The 25,071-nt window shown below is 39.6% G+C and overlaps 1 protein-coding gene across 1 annotated transcript in view; it reads right to left on the reverse strand.

Annotated features, from left to right (window-relative positions):
* The window catches only part of PRKG1 (protein kinase cGMP-dependent 1), a 429,172-nt gene that overhangs the window by 83,020 nt on the left and 321,081 nt on the right, over positions 1-25,071 (reverse strand). Inside the window, 1 exon segment of the mRNA XM_032190692.1 lies at positions 180-245. Within this exon segment, the coding sequence (XP_032046583.1) occupies positions 180-245 (66 nt within the window).

The raw sequence follows: 25,071 nt of genomic DNA on the forward strand, positions 1-25,071 counted from the left end.
TGATTTAGGTGGATGTTCTCTCTACTTCATCAAGGACACATGTAATACATTGTGAATGTATTTCTCAAAATTAAATGACAACTCTACAGAATTTTTTCTAGGACTCTAGTTAAAAAAAAATGTAAATGGTGTAAACTGAAGATACACAACACCACAAGACAGGAAAACTATGTACTTACTCTCTGTCTATGACGAGACAAGTTACTGCTTCAGCTGCAATGACGTTGGCAGTTCTGACATCCTCCCTGAAAGAAAAACACAGTATATTTACAAATATATTTCATTCTTAAAGCACTTCAAGAATAAAATTCTGGGTTTCACAACTTTTTTCATATATTGATTTGGACAGATGTTCATCATCTGTACAGGCCTCAAGTGTGTGAGAGCTAAAAACCGCACATGAGAAGAAAATCAGAAATAGGTTCCCCTTGTAAATAGGACATCAAACCATGTATAAGCCCATGCTTTTTTCTTAGGCAAAATCTTTTATCTTATGGTGTATGTAAATGGTTATTATCAAAATATATCAAAATATCATCCATTTGCATAGATTTATTTGCAAACATTTAGACTTCTGCTACATCCTTCTTCCTCAAAGTCTACATTTTATCTACCTGGGCCACGGTCCAGAGGGAAACATGTCAGCACTGAAATGCGAAGCATGCAGTCAAGTAGGACATTAGAGCAGGCTACAGGACGCACCAGGCATTTGCTCTCTGAGCACACAGGTTGGAACTAAACTTATCAAAGGGCGTCAGATTAGGAGCAGGGTGTTGAAAGGTCTCAGCATAAATCTCCTCTCTCAACCATTTTCCAGGTAGCTTCAGCACTAGCTCAGCAAAGCCATTTAAAGGCACTGCCATGGTGCTGCTACTTTTCACCAGCTTCTCAGAAACATCGTGCTTAGAAATCGGTTCTGTGCACCTGCATCTTTGTTATCAATTATTTTGTGTTTTCCCTCCTCCTGCCACACACAGCTTGGTCATGGTCAGCCCCAACTAAAAAAATATGAGGTTATTTCATTTTAATCACACTGGTTTAGTGCTTCATCGTGGTTTAAATGTCATTGCATTTTTTTGTGTTGGCAAACCAAATCCACAAGACACAGGGTCATTGCTTTATTCAAAACCACTCAAAATTTTACCATCTATGAACTGTAAATGGATTACAGGCAAAATAGATCCACTTCTTTTAAACACATCTAATTAATTTAGACTGGAAAACCACTGCTCCTTTCCACTGAAGTAGAAAATGAGATTTAAAAATGCTGTTGGAAATAGTTGTTCCTCTGTTTAAAGACTGGAGGTATTAAAGCAGTAATATGGTGAAAAGAAGTTTAGTACATGAACACTCATACAGGAAAAGGCACTCTCTCTTTAATTGTTAATTAAATTTACTTTAAGTACTTTCAAGCTATCTTTAATTTACTATCCTTAAACTATCTTTAAAGCATAGCAAGCAGAAATACAATGAAGTAAACATTAATGCTCAATCCTACATCCAAATACTTTCTTTGAGCTTATTTTCAATTAGAGTACATTAATGCTAATTTATCCATGCCAATAAACAAAATTATGGTAATTTAAAACAAGTAGAAAAAAGTAGCCTAACAGTGTGATACAAATATTTCTATTAACTTCTAAAAATTTGGTAAATATAGAAAGGATAAGAAATTATAACAATTAATATTCCATTAAGTTGATGTAGTCAACTTTTGCTCATATATTATTAATTTATTTAAAAAGTATGCAAGGTTTTTGGTTGTCATTAATTCCAGTTAAAACTTAACATGTCTTACTATGCAGGATGCCTTTCTGTCACAAAGAGTCCACCATTATAGAATTATTTTCAGATTATAGACAAGTAAAATACAGGTGTTATTGCTTCAGTTCAAATGTTTTAAATAAACTTTAATGTTACAGATTAAAATACACGAATAACTGTTAGGGTTTCCGCTATCTTGTACTTAATACATGTGTCTAAGCAGCATGAAATTAGTGTAGAAGGAAGGCTCTTTCCCAAAAGATGCTTTATTTAGCTCAAACATGAGTCACAGGGATGGTAAGGGTTTCTATAATGCAGAAAGTCATGTGATTCTGAGGCTTCCTTATGTTCAGCACACACAGAATTAACTGATAAGTCAGGGAAAATACATTTTTTTTATGAATTACGTGGTGCAAAACCACCTCCCCATAAGTTTGCATGCCCATAACAGCCCTAAAATGCCCACCTTCACAGCACTTCTCATGGAGAAAATGAAACTGTAACAAAGAAACATGGGGAGAAAGCATTAATCCAAAGGGGATGCTCTGAGGTGTACCCTCTGTGCAGTCACTTGGGAGCTGGCTACCAAACCCAACGCTGCCACCACTGAAGGACCCCTGTCCTGCACACAGAAGCTTTCTGCTCCTACCACTGGGGCACATCTGTCCCAGTGGAAAGGCAGAGGTGCCTGCTGCACAACACCAAACTGAGCAAAAGGACCAACAGACTGACTGCCACCAGCCAGCTTGGATTTCTGGGGGTCTAGTACCGCTCGTGGCCATGGCTATATGTCACTGCCATAGTGCAGGCTCCCTCTTGTCACCTGCTCTGGAGAAAATTGATTTCACAAGACCGAGGTGGGTCAGGAAAGTGCCGGGTCCCATGATTTTCTGCTTTGCTGAACAACCTTATGTTTCCCCAGTCTAAATTGATTTTATGTGGTTTTATAAACCTTGTGAGCTCCCATATTAGGTTTACCCATCATGCAGGATTAAAAATCTAATCATGTTCTTAGAAACAGAAGGATGAAGCAGAAGGAAAGTCAACATATTTTCAACTCTACATGAACATTAATCTTTTACATGCATCAGCCATGAAATACAAGACAGTTTTAAGCACTGCCTACTCTCACTGTACCCTTACAAATTACAAGCATTCCTAGAGCCTTGCAATGCCCCTGGGAAGTAACCTCAACGACCTTTGCAGCAAAACAAATGATCAGAACACATTTAAAGGTTATATTGCAAAAGGTGACTGCCAGCTGCAGCAGATGACATTAAATGCAACAAGTAATTATTTGAAGTGAATGGCATTAAATGCAATAAGCAATTATTAGAAAGCATTGCTTGCGAGCACTGACTCAGATATTTTCTTGGCTTCATCACAGGAGTACTCATCACTGCTCCCAGAGAAAAAGCAATCTTCATCAGAGCAAGTGCCTTCACTCTCTGAATAATCCATTGCTGATGTTTGCCTTCACCATTTTCTCCCAGAAAAATGCCTGCTTTCTTCCAGCCAGTTACTATATTTTATCCTCTGGGCGAGCTCCGGTATTTTACAGCCCCTCCAGCTTCAAGCTTCTTGACTTGGAAAAAGGTCGCGGCTGCTCAGGGGACTTCTAGTGTGCATTGTTGGGAAATTCAAGCCGAGCGTATTTGGGAGCAGCCACAAAGAGGTGCAGGCAGCACACAGGCAGGCACAGATCCCAACAGCACTACCAAAAGCCCTGGCAGGATACTCTGTACCACCCCGCTTCAGTAGGCACTCGTTAACCCCACAGTGGAATTAGGTGGTAATCGAGCACATCCTGCACCACAGCAGATCATGCAACACAGCAAATCTTGTGCTTATTTTTGTTGAGGCTAACCAGTTTCCTAAAAATCAAAAATCTTTTTACCCCCAAAGATCAAAGGAATCCTCCCTCCTGCCTTCTGAAATTGTAAAAGGAGGAAAAAATATACATGCATTATTTAGAAGAAGAAATATGTACACGTATTCCCTGGTTATAATTTGTCACCATGTGTATCTCCAGAAGATTCAACAGCTTTGATTCTGATATGCCGTCAGCAACTTAAGAGCTATGATGTTGTTTCCAGGAAAGCCTTCTGATAAAACTGTGTTGATACACTGCATTTATAAAGCTGTGTTGGAAAATACAAATATGGAAAACAAGGGAGCTTTGATCAGAGACTACATATGGGGCCCTATGACAGCCTCCGTTATCTGGTTCTACCTACTTTGATCATAAAAATTGAACTTAGATTTTAAAATCTTTGAGGTGATTGCTTCCTACTTCCATCAGAGTCCTGTCCCAACTCTCATACCTCCTGCCACACACCACCACTCAAGAAAGGCAATACAATCCTTGAAATGAATGGAAACTACAATTTAGAAGGTTTAATTCAGCAGTATGTTATTACGTTGGCTTGAACCTTTCAGTTCCAAGCTTAGGAATCCCTGCACTTCGCTATTTCCAGAAGTTGGTCATGATACTGCAAGCAGAGCCCCCCTGCCTACCCAGCTTTGGGACCAACCCCCCCCAGACGCAGCCGCCCCACACAGAAGAGGGTTTGTTAGGAGGCATGAGCACGCTGACACTGGAAGTATCAAGTTTACAGCTGAGCCTCTTCTGCTCTTCCCCTGACTGGCACTTTGTCATTCAATATTAATTTCAAGGTAAAACAGAGGAGAGACATTTTAAGGTGTGTGGGTAGGCAAAGCTGTCTCCTTAAAGGACAGAGCCAGGGCTTGCTTTTCAGAGGATCACCAAATTCGTGTACTTCTCAAAATATTCAGTGAGGGTAGTTTTTACCTGCAATGTTAAAGTTAGGGTGTAATCAGAAAATACCCAACAAAATAATACAGGGACATTAGAGATGATGGTTTATGAGTTTATTAGTCTTAAATTCAAGTTGTTAATCAGTTTCAGTCATAATATTTTTTCCTTTCACCTACTTCAGACATGTCCTAAAACCTTAAATCAAGCTTATTAAAAATACCATAACAAGGTCAAGCGTGCTGTGGTTGGAAGCGGCAAAGAACATTTAAGAGCTTGAATATCAGCAAACTGGGGACCTGCGAATAGTTTCCCTGTAGCAAATTTTTTAAAACCACCAGGGAAGACCTAATTTTTTCTTTCATCTTTTCTTTGAAAGCCCTCTTTAACACCACTTTGAACCTCATTTCAACGATCTGAAGACTCATTTCCAAAAGTCCCGCAGGACTTGAGGTCCCTACCACAGACCTCTCCCAATCAGAGGCAGCTTCTCAAGGGAACCATGCAGGGCCAGGTGCTGAGCCATCAATGCTCGGTGGGCAGCTAAGGTCCTTCAGTTACTTGCCGAAGAAAAATGGGATGCTGCTGTCAGTTTCAGAGAAAATTTAAAAATAATTACATTTACACACATTGCTATAGCCAATAGCTTTTCGGCAGTCTATGAGCCCATTTAGATCGACAGTCCATGGTTCTTCCTGGGAGATACAGCCTGAGCAAGAGCAATGTCACCTGTAGGTGGTTCCATCTAAAGAATTAGGGCTAACCTTGGGAACGAGGTGATAACTTTACACAGATTAGCAGCAAAAAGACAGGTTGATTTTGTGGTACCCTCCGTTGTTACAGTTTATGTCGCTCTGCACACTCTTTCCTATTTTTTCTTGGTAGCCACCTCTGAAACAAAGTCAGTGTAGCTCTACAGAACTGTAATATGGCGCAGCACAATTAAGAGTATAAGCCATGGTCTTTATTAGTTACATGGATTTAGGAATTGATCCCAAATCAGAAAAAGGCCCCTTGTAGACTGGGGTTTGGTTTCCTAACACTTCGGCTTTCTGAGGACGTGGTAGACATTTGCCATTGGTTTGGACAATAAAAATATTTTACTGGAAACAATAAATGTAATGTGACCTATTAAACATCTAAAACTTGTAGTGTCAGGTATTTCCACAAATGTCTACAGAAGAAAGCAGTTTCTTGTAAGAAAACCTTGGCATGATTTTTCCTCTTAAATGGCTATGTCTATACAAAACACTTGCCTTACATTTACAAGCATAAATCAGATAGTAGCCAAATAAAGAAACTCCACTACAAAGCCTAGTAAAACATACAAACTTAAAAAGCTTCCCTTGAAAAGAGTTATGCTATGAAAATCCCCATTTTTGCAGCAAGAAAAGGCATTAAAGCCTCACCTTTTATAAAAGGAATGAAATATAATAGCCAAGAGGATTTGCTTCAAGGTACCAAAATTTGAAGGCACTTATCAAGACATATGCACGCCACCATACATACAATACACATTTTTGTGTAATTTAGGTTATATATCTACTGAGAAAAGAAAGCACTTCTTACAGATCAACATCTTGGTTCAGTCAATGTAGTTTAAAAATACTATTTACGGGTCTTTTATTTCATAGAAGTTATTGAATAAAAGCTCCCCAACTAGGCTAGAGAACGTACCAGCCCTTTTTAATAATTTGTTTTGTTAACTTTCCTTGGATTCCTGTTTCTAAAATCTATTTATTCTTCCAGTGACTCCCACAGAAAAGAGAGAGTCCTTTCTGGTAACTTATTCTAATATTTATAAATTTGAGGACTCAGTGACGGTGAACAGGTTACTCAAGACTCTGCTGGCCCCAAAAAATCTGTTCTGTCTTTACTGCACCGACACTTCCAAAAGCACATAGAACTCCTCATAATGGCTGCTACAATTATACCAAATTGTAACTCAAAACAACTAACAATGTCCTGGAATAATTTCAGGATGGCGTGCAAGGTCTGACAGTTATTTTCTGGCTCATATTAATGGTGGATGTTATTTCATGAGAATTAAAATGCTTGAAGGGCTTGTCGTTCTTTTTACCTTCATGAATGATACAGAAATCAAGTCCAGCTTACATAAAATGCCATCTAATTTGGTATTAAAGCAAATGTTCTCATTATAAGAGAGAATCTGATTTTTGTAATCACATTTGTTTTGAGAAGCAGCTACTGTACAAAAACTGCACTGGACTGAACTGTTCCCCTGCCTGCCCTGCCAATACCTAATCTCCAGCCCTGAGCAAGCCATTTCACTACCCTACACCTGATTACTATATGAAAATGAGAAAAATTAATTTGTTTTGTGAACATTTGGTTCTACAGGCAGAAAAAACTTCTGGAGACATGGCTGCTCTTACTTCAATTACACATCTGGTATACTAAATCTGCTAAATTAGCAAGCGTTACATTATCATTACCTTTGCCCATATGAAGAGCTACAATGCAGATAAATATAGCCCAAAATAGCATTAATTAAAGCAGAGGCACTATGAAAGGCACCATCCATGTGAAACACCTTCCTTTCCAGCCTGCCTGATTACCTTGGGAGGGAAAGCTGGTAGGCGTCTTCTAATCATCACCACCTGCCTTAAACTGCAGTTACTTCCTGCATCCTCTGCAATACATGTATAATTTGCACAAGGTAGTTCAATAGTTGCAATTAGTTCAAGCTAGTTCCTAGGAAGCTCATCAATACCATGCTGTACCTAACTGACTCCCATCAGTGAGCCCTGCGATCTTAGGGCTCTGAAACAGAGCTGATGTGGACCTTGCATTGCTGAGCTTCTTCAGCCCCAAGGAAGCTATTCCTGCCGCTTGGAAAACAAATGAGAAAATGCAGAGGGCAAGTATTAACAACACAGAGATCTTCTGCAGCATTTTTAAAAGTTGGTTTGAAATTGGCCCCTGCTAGCCACCTTTGCATTTATATACACTATTTAAAGCTGCCAACGATTCAGGAAACCAAGAAGGGATTTTGTCAGCTGCAAACTATTCTGAGAAGAGAAGGGTATGCGTGCCTCGTGTTCTGAAAGCAGAAAAAAAAGTTCTCACTACCATTTGATTACCAAGAAGCTGGCATATATCTAGCAGTACCAACTATTTTGACAGTCAGCATGAGCCTTTTCCCCTTGCTGAGAGGCATAATCAGGTTCTTCTACTAACTTCTCTCTGCATAGTAATCTTCGCTGCAACAATATGAAAAAGTTAGGAATCACATGGGTCACAGCATTAATGATGTTATCATTTTCAGTATATTCTCACTGTATTTAATCTATAATTGATAATGGCTAAGTACTCAGGAAATAATCTATGACCTCTGACATGACTAATTTAACATATGTGCGCTTTTCCTGAGCAGTAAGTTACTATTTTGTCATTATTGCTGAAAACAGCTACATTAAAACTAAATCAAACTGTGATCTGAGAGTTAAAGCACTGAGTTGTATCTATTACACATTAACAAAATCGACTCTGAGCTTACATAATGTCATTTAAAAACATGTAAGAGCTTTGCATGATCACAATTAAACCTCAGGAACAGCTAAGGTATATGATAATATTTGCAAGCGTATTTCATAAGTGGGTAAACTAATGAAGCACAGCCTAAACGAGGTGCATTAGATTATGGAGCCAGCAATTAGCCTCTGCAGTAACAAAACTGGCAGCTGGCTTCTCTTCAAGAATTGACCATGCTGCATCACTTTGGCCTAACGTACTTACAGGGTTGGCATGTTCATAAAGCCACGGGCTTGTCATTGCTGCAGAGGCAAGGATCATATTATCCTTAACTGTGCCACTTGGACAATGGGCCAGCATCACTATTTGCCATCCTTCTAGCTCAAGCCCCATGTTAACACAGAATATTCTTCAATAAAATTACTGGGGAAAAAGTGCATCTAAACTCCTCCTTACAGGTGGAGGTCTTTAAATAGCTGTTTTTATTCTTTTTCTTTTTCTCCCTTCAGTGACTTCTCCCTCCTATGACTGTTATGTTCCTTTTCTTGCTCAGCTTCTTTGTACATTCAGAGTACTGGGATAAATGTTCTTTGTCATGCTGGTGCAATAAGTGATGCTATTTGTATATCGAAACCATGTCTCAGAGCAAGGATACCTGGCCTGTCTTCAGTAAATAAGGGCTTCCTTCAGTTGAGAATATATTTTAAAGGATTTATTGTGAATTCACTTTTTTTTTTTTTTTTTTTTAAACAGACTATACCAGTAGATACCGGTGGAACCATACCAGAGGATCTGGGTACCTCTGCCCCGGTGACCATGCCAATTTTGCCTTCATCCCCATGCTACTACAGGTCCACCCACCTCTTCTTCACTTCTGCAGGCCAAATTCACTGCATCCACTGTCACCCCACAGATCCTTTGACTTTCTTCTACAGTACCCAGCTGTTCTAATTGATGTCAAATTTATATTCACAAAGTACAGTTTGCCATTGCCCTGCATACACCAATGGGCTTTTAATGGCCCTGAGCAGCCTCACCCAGAACCTCCACCCCACAACTTCCCTCCATGGTCCAGGAGCCCCATTGCAGCTCAGCCTGGGACCCTCAGCTGTAGGTACAGCTGGCTCGCCTCATCTCTGGCACTATTTCTAGGCTGGACCTTGGATTTACAATGTAGATAGCTTGTGTCCAGCCCCACCTCTCCATGCCTGATTCTGTAACCTTGTTTGCAGCCCTGCCTCTGTCTCTTCTGCTCCTGCTGGCAGCAACCTGGGTGGACCCTGGACCTTGGCCATCTCCTCCCTGGGTCTGGGAGTGTGGGAGCACCCAGATGCCAGCACTCAGCTCAGCATTTGGTTCCACTCCGAAGGAGCTTGGCTAATTACAGCAAACCCTTTCTCCTGTTTGCTGCATGGAGTGTCACACCAGTAAGGGGAACAAAAGCAGCACAGGCAATAGCAGAAAGGGTCCAAACACCTCATCTTGAACTAGAACAAGAAAATTAATATCCCGAATACCAACGGTTAATGATGCGAAGAACCACACTGGCGCCTGCTGATGTGAATACATCAGATGTGGCCAAGCAGGAAGGGAGCTCGGAGACACTCGCTGCTGCTTTTTCTTCAGCAGCCTTTTCACGTCTCATTAAGCAATGTTTCACAGATAGCTTCCAGACTAGCTAGCAGGGCTCCAGCGAGAAATCAGTATCCTCCAAAAACTTCTCAAAGCTTCCCACTGATGCAATTAGCTCTTTTGAGACCCTACCAGTCTGCGCTTCCCATGCAGCTTGCGCTTTCATGTGAGCTCTGCTCAGCGTTGCAACACAGGGAGACCTGAACCAACCTTCAGCAGGCTGCAGCAGGTGCTGGCTGCACGCAGAGGAGTTGCAGGGACTCTGTCAGCCTGCAGAGTTGGAAGGACTCTGTCAGTCCACGGTGCTGCACACTGCCAGGCTCTGCTCCCCTGCGGCAGCGTAACTCCCGCAGAATCAGACCAAGCATCCCCTGCTGCATCCTGGGCTGCAGCACTGACAAGCAGGTGGGGCTGTGGTTTGGTCTGCCTACTCAATTCCTTGTTCTGTTGTTATTTTATGATGGTAATAGAATAGGAGGGAAAATTATGGGCAAAATTTATCATCAGTAAAGACACGAAGCCGTTCATTTCTTCCAGTCTTATTTCCTCACTTGGGTGCACACAGTGATAGAGCAGATATTACAGTTTGCCCAAGAGTGCAGCTCTCTGATCACTTTAAAGAGATCTATGATAAATCAAACGTTTTGGAGGCTTGGTTTTCACTTAGGTCAGTGTGACTTGCCCAATAGCCACTAGTGCTAGAGGAGGGGAGCAGTGGCCAGGAAGGAACAGGGAAGCTCAGGGTTAGCCGCTTTGGCACCAAGACGGCATTGTACTCACTTCAGGTGACCGCATAGCCTCATCCAAAACCACCTGCGCTGGCCTACACGCAGCCGAGCTTTCAGCCCCATCTTGTCTTTCAAAGCTGTCAAGTTGGAACTGGAAATCCACCCTTCTCTTAGATGCTCCCTCCTGATTTCATCTTTTAAGCAACCACTGACGAATTGCAAAACCTGCCAAGCTTTGCAAAGGCTGCATTTCTAACACATTTCATAGCACAGTACAACTGCTTACGGCATGCATCAACCACAGCAAAAAGCAAATGACACACTTTGCCTGTGAAAGACATTGTCACAAAATAAAATTTCTTATTTTTTACCTGTTAGAAAGCATTCATTGAACAAACAATTCTACTACCAAAAAGGAAGAGATGGTATGCTTTGAAAAGCGTTGCTCATGAAAGCTTGAATATGCCATTAATATTCTTATTAAAACTCCATTATACTTATTAAAAATCCATTAATATACTTATTAAAACACAAAACAAACATCAAAAAACCAAAGCCAGTTACGTAATGTCTGGAGGGCAACATAGTGGTGCCTTAGAAAATAAAGTGAAAAATCTGAAAAATCGATTTGCTGCAGCCTGAAAAGAAACCAAAAACTTCGAGCAAGCCAAATGAGATTTTATGCTCCACCTACACCCAGCCTTGGTGAGCAGAGGGAAATTTGTTTCAAGGCAGTATTTACAGTTTTCTTTCAGTAACAATGACAACAGAGGAATACATCACAACTTAAAACAAATATAACTCCTAAGTTACTGATACATTATGCAGTCCCATCTGATCTCATGACTTCTTCACAGATTAAAAGTCTCTCCAGAGTTTAGTTAGTGGAAAGATGTGCTGTCTCCTTGCATGGTGATAAAGAGTATTTCATTGCTCTTCGAAGCAAGGCAGCTGTACAGCACCTATCTTCATTTGCATGACATTTTACATTTATGTAGTTAATGCTAATTACTGCGGTGGTGGATGTATTTATTTTTCTAAATCTATTTCAGTAGGAAATGATTAGCCATGTCTGAAAGCTGAATTGCACTAGAAGTACACATGGTGCTTTGTAGCTGGTAACGACTGTCTCCACTTGTCTGAGTGCATTCAGGCTCAAATACTCTAAAACCAGAGGACATGACAACTAGGCACTCACCAATGCCCATAAAGAATAATGGTTTTGTCTTTCTTACATCTTGTATTAAGAATAATGGTTTTGGCTTTCTTACAGCTTATATTAGTCCAGGTGTGGCTGCCTCTGCATTCAGGAGATATCCTGTCTCCAGCTGTGTTGTTTTATTCTTTTTACATGTGTAGAAAGCTGTATTGTAACAACATTACACCATAAGTTAACTTACATTCTAGTTTTCATAGTTGCTTAGTTAAAGTGGGAGAAATTGGACCACTGCCTTCAATTATTTTATCATTCATTTTCATGTAAAAGGTTTTGTATAGCATATCATGATTTATTTCTTTTTGTATCTTACAGTCTTCTAGCAGAAATGTTCCATGATTTTCTAGGATAAAACATTTAATTGAACACTGAGTTTACTTTCTCTCTCTTCACTGTATTAAGGCATGGTAATGCAATGGTTCTTTACTGTCAGGAAAAGTAGACATATGCATTTTTATTGACTCCATTAGTATATAGAACTGGATCTCAAACTGAGACTCAGTTGCTTTTGATTTTTGGGTCTGTGGAGGTGGGACTGAACAGAGACTTCCACCAGAGCTGATTTCCCTGAATTCTGAAGCTGGAATACAATAGTACCATCTCCTGGGGACCCTCACTTTTGGCTCTGGGACATCCCCTGGATCATTCAGGAATTTCCTGAATGTCATGGAAGCTCAGTTATTTTAATGGACAGCAAAGTCAACATTCCTGCCATTTCAGAAATGCCATATAGTACCATTCACAAACTTCCAAATTTAAATCAAAATCATTTTTACCAGTATAGCCATTGAAGATGCATTCAGAACTCATTTCTCTCATGGTCAGGTGCTTTTTTCTGTTTCTGAGTCTAAATTTACTCAGAGCAAGCTTAAATATAATTGTTCCTGGACCAAAATACAGTTTGCAAGGAAAAAAAATATATTTTTTTATATATTCACCTAGAAAGCCCAAAAAGTTTCTCAGATTTTATTTTGCTGACATAAATGAATCTAGGTGTCCTATGGTTTTGTCTTAGGCTCTCTTAGTCTCTGGTCCTTTTCTGTACCTATACCAGCGTGAGTTCATTTTCCATGAGCTTGTGTGTCCTCAGTGATTTGGAATACTCTAAGTTACATCTCACTGGGGTTTTGTACAACAGTACAACATCATCCTTTCCTCCCTGAATAAACCTCTTTTGATGTCACCTAGAACAGTACTTGCCATTTCACTGCTTCATCAAACTGGTGGCTCACACGCAATTTTTGCAGTCGAGACTGGGATTCAATCCCTTTCTCCATGCCCAACTTGAGTTGTAGTCAAACTCGTGTATGCTAGCCTTTAAGCACATTGACTCTTCAGACATACGTGACCCAGTTCCTTCAGTACGACACCCTTGATCTTTGCTGCCTGTGAACAGTGCCTCCAGAATTAATGGTATCAGCCTAATACCGACATTGTTAAATGATGGTAATTAAGCAGAATTAGTTGTAAGACCTTGCTTAATGATCTCTACTGGATTCTACTCCAGCATAGTGAGAACTCTTCATACTACCTGGTTCATACTTATTCTACGGTTCTTTCGCTAGTCTCTGCCTCATGCTGTTTCATTTCTGCATCTGCTGCCAATAAAACCTTGTATTCACACCCAGATAGATTATATCTGCTGTGGTTCCCTTGTCCTACACTTTCACCTTGGCCTGCAGGCACAGCTGGGTCAGCTGTGACAACCACCTCATGTCTACTGTCTACTCTAAATTTAGTAAAATAATAGTAAATAAATAAATAAATTACAAATTGACAAAAACAAACCAAAACTTCATAGTTAATAGGTCCAATTCCACTTCAGTCACAAGATTGTTTCATGAAGAAAAAAGTTGGCTTTGCTTTGAGGAACAGATTGGACCAGTTTAACTCCAGATCTGAGCTGTTCTATGCTCCTGTGGTAAAAGTAAAACATACATGTACAGTATTTTGGAAAACATTGACTTAAGTATTACATCAAACTTCTGGTTTATAGTTTCATTTGATCAGAAAAAATAAAATTTCTAATAATTAATTGAATTCCATCAGTAGCACTGTTGAAAATAAAGTCTAATCTTGAAAAACAAACAAAGCAACAACAAAAAAAACCAACCTACCAACCAAACAAACAAAAAACTAAAACTAATCTTCAACCAATGAAGATTATTGCTCTTAAGCAATGTCGTGCACATAGGTCACGACACAGCCCTACCACAAGATTATGTGAATCTCATTTTCAATAATCTATTTCCTTAGTAAATCTCAATAAAAACAAGGAGTCAGATGGCAAGCATCTCAAATACTTTTGATTCTCCATGAGCCTGCTCTATATACCAGCTGTAAAAATAATATCAAAATAAATTGTAATACATTCTTATAAAAGGATTAATCATCCATATTTATTATTTGAGAGTATTACAACCACTAGAAGTATACTATGCTGATAAAAATGCCTTTTTAAAAACAAAAACAAATTTAAATTAAGTTTTACAACTGATACCTCTAAGAGAGTTATAAATAGTGTCTGTGAACAGCTCTTCTCTGTCATTGTGAAAATCCTACCTAAGGAACTAAACTGACATGAAAAGAAACAAATTAGTTTCTGGCCCCAGTGGGGGTGCCATTTATTTGACCTACAGGAAATTATGTTGCTGGAAGTAAGATAAAAGTGTTAAGAGAGCAATTAGGGTTGTCACCTATCATATTCCCAGGAGGAAAGTGATGGATCCTCATTCCTGGCCTCCTGTGCTAGACGACATCTTGGTGATGAATATTGCTATTGCTTTAATGGGCAACGAAAACAGCTGGAGCTCCTTCCCTCCATACCCCGACACGGAGGCAGCACCCTGCAGTGGCTCCCTCCATGCCTTTTTTTCTGACATTTTCCACCAAAACAGGTTGAGGGACTCTGACAACTTGCATAAAATACATCTGACAGCTTAGGCACTTTATCGTGGTGACAGTCTTATGCCTTGACAGCACTTTGTTATACCAGCTCTTCTCAACATGGTGGTGGGGCTAACTGCGGAGCTGCTCTTGTTCTGGATGAACATGTACCACTCTGATAAGATGGATTTTATTGCTTCAAGGGCTAGTTTTATATGACATACACTGATGAACACCTGAATATCAAGGTGGAAGATTCAGCAGCGAGTGCCAGGGAATGCACAATAAAAATCTAAGCAATTACCTTATGTCTTACAGCCATAGTTTAAAACTATTATACTCTTTCAAGATACTTTTCCTTTTTTTTTTCTAATTTAGATCGGCCATGCAGGTATTTAAAAGCAAATTGTGATGAATTCCAACATCACATCTGAAGACTAGGACATTTAAAATGGGAAATATTAGAACTACTTGCATCAGTGAGTATGAGCAGGTGCAAATTTATGCTCCCCTTCCTTCCCACCTCCAGCACATAGAGGCATTGCCTTGCAGGACTGCAGCTTCTCAGCCCCTCAGTCCACAGACTGTTTCTTGGATGGTCACTACCTGCATTTAGGGCAAAATCCTCTGTATGCCACTGTCCCATGGAACAGCCCTAATGCATTACATGGCTTTAAATAAACCAAGTGAAGACTTCCCCCTTCAGGTGAGGCAGACTTGCCCCAGTATATAAAGCATTTGTAATTCAAATTTGAACCTGAAAGGACAGATGGGTCTGAAATGAAGCCATAAGACCTGGAGAGCTGAGGGACTTGTGCAAGGATGTAACCAAGGAGAGTCCAAGCTCCTCCTCTGATGGGGTAAAATGCCTCTATGGATCAGTGTTAAACCATCTCTAGTGCTAAAATGGGACACCTCTTATTTAAATTTGATTACAAATGCAAAGTTTTAAAAATAGGGTTAGATGAAGAAGAAACACGAGTCTAAGCTTAAATAAAATGATTAAGCAAAGCAGGTAAGGATCTAACCATTTTAAATTCTTTTAACACTAACCTGCATTTTACTTCAATATATGTGAAGAAAACTGTATCTATCCAGAGCTGGAAAGGGATAAAGTTCAAGAAGTATCAGGTTTTATGCCCAAATTCTATCTGAGGCAAACTGCTGGGGGGTTGCTTATGGTTTGTTGTCGTATCTAGTTGCATAAATTCCACTGTTTCAGTAATAGCAGCTACAGAACAAGAAAAAGAAATCTTTTCTATAAGTATTCAGTAACAGAAGGATTACCTAGGCTTTCTTCACTACAATCATTATTTAGCTCAAATGCCAGTAAACCACTGCTGAGCAGAACAGAATTTTAAATAGGCTACACTTGTAATTTATGGGTATCATTTTTCCTAACTCTCATAGAACTTTATAAAACAACTAGGACAAGGATTACATTGTACTTTTTTACTACATTGAAGCCTATGTCGTCTCCTATAACCTATACATGTAAACCCTACACAAAATCATTTTTATTCTTTTATTTTTAATTTTTAAATCTACCTCCAACTTTCATTTTACCTGCAACAATGAGAGCCGTGGCAAGTCTAGAAACCTAACTTATAAAAGTGAAGCCAATGGTGAAATTATAGAGAGTACTTTTGAATACAGTAGTCTAAGACCCATTAAGGGCCTGCAGAAGTAATCTGGAAGCCCAGAGTTACATTTATTTACACATATTCTTACTACTGTATTAATATGCACTAATATATTAATATTCAATATGGATTTTGCTTGGCAGTACTAGTACCACTAGGTGTTCTCAAGACATCAGTCTCCATGGGAATAGAATTTCTGCTCAATTAGTTTTCTGAAGATGTGAAATTCTGATACATTCCTTGCAAACCTGATCTGAATCCCTTGGTATTCTTTTTAACACCCTTGTTAAAGCCACGTGTTGGTGAAACGCATAGGAAAGCTAAGTATTATTAGCATTCTGCTAAAGATGAAAGACAATGTACCACATTTTCTGATAAACAGCACTTATCAAGACTCACGAATAACAGCTAACAAAAGCCACGCAAACAAAATTTCCTTTGCCCTTTCTAATGACTGCATCTGGCCTAGTCAATTAGATACAAGTCAGTCGCAAGGCAGAAACTGAAGTCTTATTTTTCAAAAAGCAGGTAGCATGAGAGAGCGTAGCAGGTAAACTTGGGAAGCCTGCCTATAAACCCATAAGAAGTGCTATCCTCTCATCAGCTGTTCACCCAGGTGTTAACACTTGAAAGCACAAAACATCAATTACTAAACCATGGGAGCATGCAGGCAGGCTGAGATATTTTGAAAAAAAACACTCTCTTTATTAATTTTAATCAGCTTTTCTTATTGCTTCAGGGAAACAGAGGGATTATGGGCAGCATTGGGGCGTACAGAATACTTGAGAGTCAAGCACTTGTAGGCTATTATCTGACGCAGTCTCTGCTCTGCCTTTTTAGCAGAGAAACTCGTACAGAGCCTCTGCTTTCTGCTGTCCCTTGGGGAATCCATCTGGTTAGGAAGGGAAATCCAATAAAGGCAGAACAGCTGCGAGAATGCATTTAGGAGTTACACTACAGATAGTCAGCTGAAATCATTCATTATACAGTCTTTTAAGGGTGAAGAGGAAAAAGAGATAAATATCTCTGTTATCCTGTGCTACTGACTCGCGTGTGGAACATTATCTGGCTTAAAACATTGTAATTGCACTGATCTCATCATGGCTGGATTCGCTGACATCTCGCCAAACATCCCACAGTACATGCCAGTGATGATCACTTTGCTAATTCAATCTAAAGTGTAAATCGAGCACAGTGTGTGAGGAGGTGAAGGTGGCCAAGCGACTATAGCATGTCCTCTTCAGGACGTCCAACCAAATCATTTGAGCAGTCTTAAAAGCCTACCTGAGGACCACATGAAGGCACGTGACAAAACTTCCTTTCCAGCTCTGGTCTTTTTGCAATCATAGCTTTCGGGATGAAGCTACGGTAATTCAGTTGTAGCCGAAGATGGAGATATCATTTCTCTGGCAACGGTGCTTGGGCATTAAGTTGGTTCATTCCTTCTCTAGCCTCCTTTCCTATTCTCTGTCTTCAGGAGTTGTATCAACTGCTTGAATTTTTAGACTTCTCTTATCCGGACTGCACCAGTCTGTGCTGCATTCAGCACAGCTTCTGCAACAAAGTTTACTTGCACATTTACAATTACCAAGTCTTAAAAGTCCTGCAAATGACACTTGTAGCATGTTTTATGTGTGCAGGCATGATTGAAGAGTCCCTTACTCCGCTGCTGTATTGCAGCAGTTATAAAGAATTCTCCCATTTGGGCTTGCATTGTTTATTTATTCATTTATTTATTTATTTTTCTTAACTTTTTTTTTTTTTTTTTTTTTTTTTTTTTTAATCCCCTTTTCAATCTTCATTGGCTTTACTTCCATTTCATTGCGGTTTTTCTCTGCACTTCTGCTACTGCATAGAGCCGCTGCGGGGAAAGCACAACTTCTTGCAGTTATCTCCCAGACCCCCAAATCCTTCTGCTCCAGCAGGGGGACTGAACTAGGATGACCTTTCAAGGTCCCTTCCAGTCCCCAACATTCTGTGATTATCAATTTCTTCCATTGCAAAGCAAGCAGGACAGCGGCCACAGTGCTCACCCATTGCACTCACAGCACTGGCAGCCAAAACACAAGGGACATGTAGGGTATTACAGGGGAGCCAGGCTCGGATTTATGTGTGTGTTTGGGGCTGAGCCGTTTTTTCTTGTGTCATCCATATTCCTCATACAACACTGGTCAGCCTTGCTGCTGGCAGAGAGTAAGGCAAAGATGCAGTCCCACAAATCAAACGCATCTTGGTAGTTAATAAGCAGGTTGCCAAATCTACTTAATGACTTAAACCAGTAATTCCTGTAATTTACTCCAAATCAGTCACGAAGCAGTGTCTCACTAGCAAGTCATTAATAATGGTGCCCATGTGAAACAACTCAGGAGTTTGCTTTGAAAGAAAAGCTGCCCTTCAGCTACCACATGCATTACGCTGCTATTCTAAACAGCCGAGAGTGTTTTTAAGGTATATTAAATGCTAATTATCACATTCAAGGACAATTATATTTGGGACAAATCAGAGGAGTTCTACAAACATTGATCACATAAGGTAAATCTAGACAAAGTCAAAAGATGAAGAAACTTGCTCGTATAAAGAGGAAACCAGTTACCTGCATACACGTTTCCTCAACATATGTGTGTTGCAGTTGAACAGAGCAGGTAACAAATATTAGTAAGTTTTGAAGAATATAAGCTGCATAAGTATAAGCTGTTGATTTATAAGTACTGAGTTACATAAGTTGAACAGTATAAGCTGTATAAGTATATAACGATATCAGCTAAGAAGACTTTCTACATATCTGCACATGCACATTATTGTTGCTTTTCTAATTTTTCTAACATTTTAAATTTGAAAAAAATGCTCTTCGGAAGTATTTTTAAAGGGAAATAAAAAGTAGCAAACCACAAAATTTTGAAAAGGTTGCTTGAGGAAAAGTAATTTGCAGAATAGCAGCAACAGACTTTGGCATACAGAGCCACATGAGATGGTGTGTGACCCATTTTCTTCATGAAGCACTCTACAGCTGCACTTCAGCATATTATTTAATAAGTCACAAGAGATAAATGCAAACAGGGAACAGAAAAAAACAACAACACACTCTTTAAAAAATAATTACCTCACGTTGGGATATGGTGATATCTTAACCTTGTTAAAAAATCAAAGATTCTGGTTGGAACAAAGTCTTGTTATTAGTGAACCAATTAATTTTCAAAACATATTAATAAGCAAAATTTCATCCAGTTAAATAGCATGAATAAAATCTGAGATCAAAGTCTAGCTAATGAAAACAGATGCTCTTCTGATTAACTTGTACTGAATTAAACAATCAGATTAAGAAGTTGGGGGTTCTGTTTAGTTTTAGCTTAAGCTATATAACTCAAGGAAGTCTAGTGAAATATTTTGTTTGAATAAAATTAGAAGAATTTGTTCCATGTCTGTTTCTTTACAGCTTATTCAGACCAAACTGTCACCAGAACAGACCAACTGCTTAAAAATACAGGACCCGCTGAAGCAGAAAAGAGGCAGAAGTCCTGCACCTCTCTCGTTCTGGCTTCAGCACCAGTAGGACATGCAAAAAATAGCTTTCAATTTTTCAAATTAAAATTGGAAAAGCAATGCAAAAGCTACTTCTCTTATTCTCCTCAACCAAGAGATGACTGGGACAGTCACTTGGACTGCAACGTACAGACAAGCAGCACAATACCTCTACAGATCAAAACTGAAAGCATCAGTGACCGTCTCTGTATGTTCTCCTGGACCTGGGAAGAAAACACGTTGCTTTGTGATCCGCATATGTAATGAAATCTCATTTCCAATGAATCTGTGTGTATTTTGTTCTAGGAATGAGTGTAGGAATCTAATTGTAATTTATTTTTTCCTTTCAAAATTGGACAAAGCTATCATGAAGGCTTAAAACCTAGCACTGCATAGAGAAACGAAGACAAGGAAAACATGGAGGTAGTAAGGGACAACCAAATTGGATAAGCAGCATTTCCTCAGACTTGGAGAAAATTCAGATCCTTCAGTCTGTGCATGTATGCGCCATGCATACGTTCGGAGTGAAGCCCACGTGCAGGCTCACATTATTTTGGAAGGTAAGAAACCTATGTCCATGAGCTACCTTGTGTTAGTCCCTACAGCCTCCAGACAGTGAGTGAGGGGACCAATTTTGGAAGAGATGACCTAACCTGCAAAGTGTTATTGCCTGAAAGGTCCTGAACCACTGCAGACGGTGTCATATAAAGGCCATAAACATGACTTCCTGTGTAAAATAATCCAATAAACCATGCCTATGGAGATGAATACTTACCATCTGCTTGGATAGTTTTAACACCTCACACTATGAAGTTAGATCTGCTGTTTGTGAAAAATAACCTCCAAGAAACAAGTGCTTTTTTATTCTTGCTAAATCTGAAACGTACAGGTTTGCCTATGTGTCATACCAGTACTGTGCAGAAAACCCAGCTGACTTTGAACATCCTAAATGAGTCAGGGGACCATAAAGTTTCACTCTGCTGACCCAGGGCTCTTAAGGACACAAATCCAGACCCCTGGATTCCCATCCAGCTGCTAGCACATACGTTGACTAACTCCCTGAACATGGTGATTTTCTCTTTTTAGAAGAGCAATGTTTTTCAAATAAACATGACTGCTTTCCCCTCGTGATTTAGAAACGAGGGGGAACTTAATCATATATATTCAAATATTCTTTTTGGTTAGAAAAGTGAAGGACAAAAACTGATATTGGACAGCATGGCATTAAAGTGCACATAATTTGAAATGTTATAGACTTTTGAGTATACAAATACTGCCAACAGCAGTGTCACCAAAATCACTGGAACTTCACACACGAACTGAGAGCTTCTTTAGCTGCTGAATAAAAGGGGGTGTCAGCAACAGAACATGGGAAAATAGCTGGGTCTAGGGGTCTGAACTAAAGTCTGCTTTCCGTGGTTGACTCATCTCCCTTGGGTACTGATAATATCACAGAGTGGGTTGCGTTGGAATAGACCATAAAGATCATCTAATTTCAACCCCTGCCATGGGCAGGGCCCGCTGCCCCCAGCCCCACCCAACCTGGCCTTGGGCACTGCCAGGGATGGGGCACCCACAGCTCCTCGGGGCAGTCTGGGTCAGGGCCTTACTGCCCTCAGAGGGAAGAATTTCTTTCTCCTATCTCATCTAGTCCTACCCTCTTCTAGTTTAAAGCCATACCACCTTGTCCTATCCCAACACCTTCAATTTTAAAAGCATAAAACGTTTTATAAATTAGCTTGCATTCCTCTTAGATGCCCTGGCTTAGAAAGGCAATATCTTTATCTGTAAAAAGAGATTTGCTCAAGGACACATTCTGGGGTTATTCTGAATCCTAAATATTTTTGTAATATTTTTTGTAGCATCAGAGCAATAAACCAATAGCACAAAAGCCTCACACTTTCCCAGTGATCAAAATAGTTTCATTCCCTTAGGTAGAGGGATCTCTCAAAAAATGCCAAGTCATTTACATCTCTCTCAGAGTCTACATATCCTACCTAGAAAGGCCACTGTATGCAACATTTAAGATTTGAACATATAATGTGATGCATATTGATCAACTCCTTGGCTTGTGTGGGCTCCCCTGAAACCCATGCCGATTAGATATATTCCCATTTTCATTACAATAAAAGACTGGGCTCAGTAGCTTTTTGAAGCAAACAGTTACAATAATCCCTGTTAAATGCCAGCCTGTTTGTTTAAATTACATCTGTTGGTATTCTTTCCCAGGCAGTTTTTTGAAGGCAGAAACTACAAGTTGCCATTTAGAAACTTCAGATTGGACTTGCTGAAGAATTTCAGAAAAACTTCATTTGGAGAGTTGTACAGTTCTGCAATAGATTAGCTGGTAACTGACTCTCTCTCCATCCTTGGGGATTTTCAAGATCAGGCTCAAAAAGGCAATGACAAATTTGATCTAGCACTTGTAACAGCCCCACCTGAAGCAGGCAGCCAGATCAGAGACCTTCCTTTCAGCCAAATTTCGTATGTTTGTTTGTTTGGTTTGGTTGTTTGTTTAGTTGGTTGTTTTTAGTCTATCTCTAGGTACCAGTTCCTTTATGTGACTTCTTCCTTTCCACAGTAAATTCAACTAATTAAGAGCCAAGTAATACAATGGTTACTCTCTGGATTAAAATGAACTTTCACTTTGGCACTAAGAACTTTCAAAACTCATGGTGCAAACTCCAAGTTACCTAAACAACAGGAACCAGATACCTTTTTATGCCAGCCTCCTGGTTTTCCTTAAGGCTTTTATATTCAGACAAATCTTGAAGACAGTACTAAGAGAATTTTAGATGAGGACTGTAGATGCAAGATAGGAAAGAATATCACAGCCAGAGTCATCTTTACTTTAAAAGTACTACATTAACCTATGGTAATATAAGATATTGGAAATACTCAGCTTCAAAATAAAGTAATATTGAGTTTCAAATCCATTCCATTTCTTTTTGAAAAGTCCTAGCCATTACCAGAGGAAATTTCAAAATGTCCAAGGGTCAAGCTATTAAAATCACAGTGAAGCCTTCACCAGCAGATAAAGCATATTACCTCCCAGTGACCCGCAGGTGATGGAACGAAGATCTATTCCACAGCTTTTGCATAAAAGCTTGTGCATACTTTCTGCAAAATCTTTCTTGGCTATTTATGGACTGATGCACAGACTATACTCCTTTTAACCTCCAAATACATCCATCAAGTTTTGTCTTGCTTAATTACTGTCTTTTCAGTGCAGAGAGAAGATGCTCTTGACCACTTCTGCAATCAAGTGTGTAGAGGAGGTGGCTCTAGGAGCTGTATGTCTTCAGTCTGTCAGCTGCTTGGCAAAGAATTCTTTATGTTTACTTCTTTCTGACTTAATTTCAGTTGTTTTTTAACCTGTGTCACATGTGACCCTATCTAGTCAAGTGTGGAAGATGAAAATAATTTTCAAAATTACTATGGAGGACCAAAAGAAGCTCATCTCCATACCTGACAAAACTATTCATATCGCAGCGTGTTGCAAAAGTCATTCAGGCACTGCAGAAGAAATATTCAAGAGTTAAAAATATGGGTATCCTCACAGCAGTGCCTTTTGCTGAATTTTAGGTAGATTATTATTGGGCTCTTGCTAACGGTACTGATTCTTCACTCAGAGTTGACATGGGCCGGTGACAACACTGAAGTTACCTAAGAGAATAGATAACTTAATTTGGAAGAAATACTAATCCTCATCATCCCTCTTTCTGTATTTAACACTTAGCCCCTCTTGCCAAGTTCATATCCTTATCAGTGGCTTACGGTCTCTGTTTGAAAGCAAAAAAAAAAGTCAGACCTAACGTTATCGCACAGTTCCAGACAAATTCTTTGTGAAGTTCCCAATCCTTTTTTACATTAAATTACACTATAGAATGGGAAAATAAAATAGCACCTAGGATAAATGATGATTAACCTCTTTTAATAGTCATTATCATCTTCATAATATCATGGCAAAAAATATTTGAAAGTGTTCCAACTTCTACCCAGTTCTATAATTGAAAACATTTTTTCCACTTAATTGTAACATGATTGAGGAAATAATGAAATTTAGCAAGTGCCTTAAAGATAGGCATTTTATAGCTTTAGACTTAAGAAATCAAGAATTAGATTTGAAAAAGCCCAGAGGCTGAGGAAAAAAAAAAAAAAAAGAATTTTATAGTAATATAAAAATTATATGAATTTAAATCTTTGCCAGCCCCTTTAGCTGCCACAGGGAATTGCTTCATTAGGGAAGTTCTGCCATATAAAGGTTTAACATTTGCTTCAGCCTGAACAAACCTAGACAAAAAAATGAAACAAATGTTGACCACAGCCTCAGCACCTCATTGATGTGGAGGAGAGTCGAGGTGAGGGCAGAATACTGGGGACGGCCGCATCCCCACCCAGCCAGTAGAGCTGAACAGCAGGAAGCTCTTGTCTACCTCCCTAGCTCTCTACGACGCTTCAAGGACCAGTTTTATTCCACTCTTCTCTTTCACTGTTTTTTGTAGCAATTTTGTATAGGAACAGGAATCATGAAGGTGTCTTGATGGGTTAGAAGAGACCAGGTGAGAATTTTTGCATTCGCAACAGCAAAAGAGTAGTGCAGAGCTGTGGTGGGAGGTTGGACAGCAAGCAAGGAGAATTGCATCTTTTCCAATTTCTTTTAGAAAAGAGAAAAGCAGTGAGATACTGGGCAGAGAAAGGAGACGCAAGCTTGACAAACGACTGTCAAGGAATGAGAAGACAGCTGTAGGACTGGTGTTTACTTAGAGAGATGGCAGAACAGGGAAGACAATCATAATTAAGGAAATCAGCCTGGCTGCAGGATTTAAGCAAGGGTAGTTTGGCAGCACAAGAGCAAATGGATTTGCAGATAAAGACCTTGTGCTTAGAGGGCAGATAGAGAAAGGAGTCTTGGAGCCTGAAGAGCATCAGCTGCTGCGGGGCTGAGGGGCCACAGCTGTGGGTAAGAAAGGAGAAGTCCTGGTGATCATAAATTGAGGTGGACAAGCTCACAACCAGCCAGAAGACTACTAACAGAGCTGATCCAATAATAACGCTTTAACAGGGCAAACAACTCAGTACTGGAAAAGGCAACATGGTCCAGTCTGTCATGTAAAGATCCAGAAACAAAGGGCTAATCTCAATGCTGAGGCTGGGCTGCTTTTTCACCTTTATTGACTGGGCAACCTGACACATTGAAGAAACCTAAGGCTTCCATAGCCACTGAAGTTCTCTCTTTAGAAACAAAACCAGGTCTACTTTATTTGAACAGATCATTTGTTTCCACTTGTTAAAGTATTTGGCATAGCACAGAAGAATTATTCCTGAGACAAGCATTAACATTACTAATATATGTGTACAGGTTGAAGGTCCAGAGAAGTGCACATTATCCCCTTAAACTTCCTTTACTGT

Source organism: Aythya fuligula, chromosome 7 (assembly GCF_009819795.1).
Source record: "Aythya fuligula isolate bAytFul2 chromosome 7, bAytFul2.pri, whole genome shotgun sequence".
NCBI lineage: Eukaryota > Metazoa > Chordata > Aves > Anseriformes > Anatidae > Aythya > Aythya fuligula.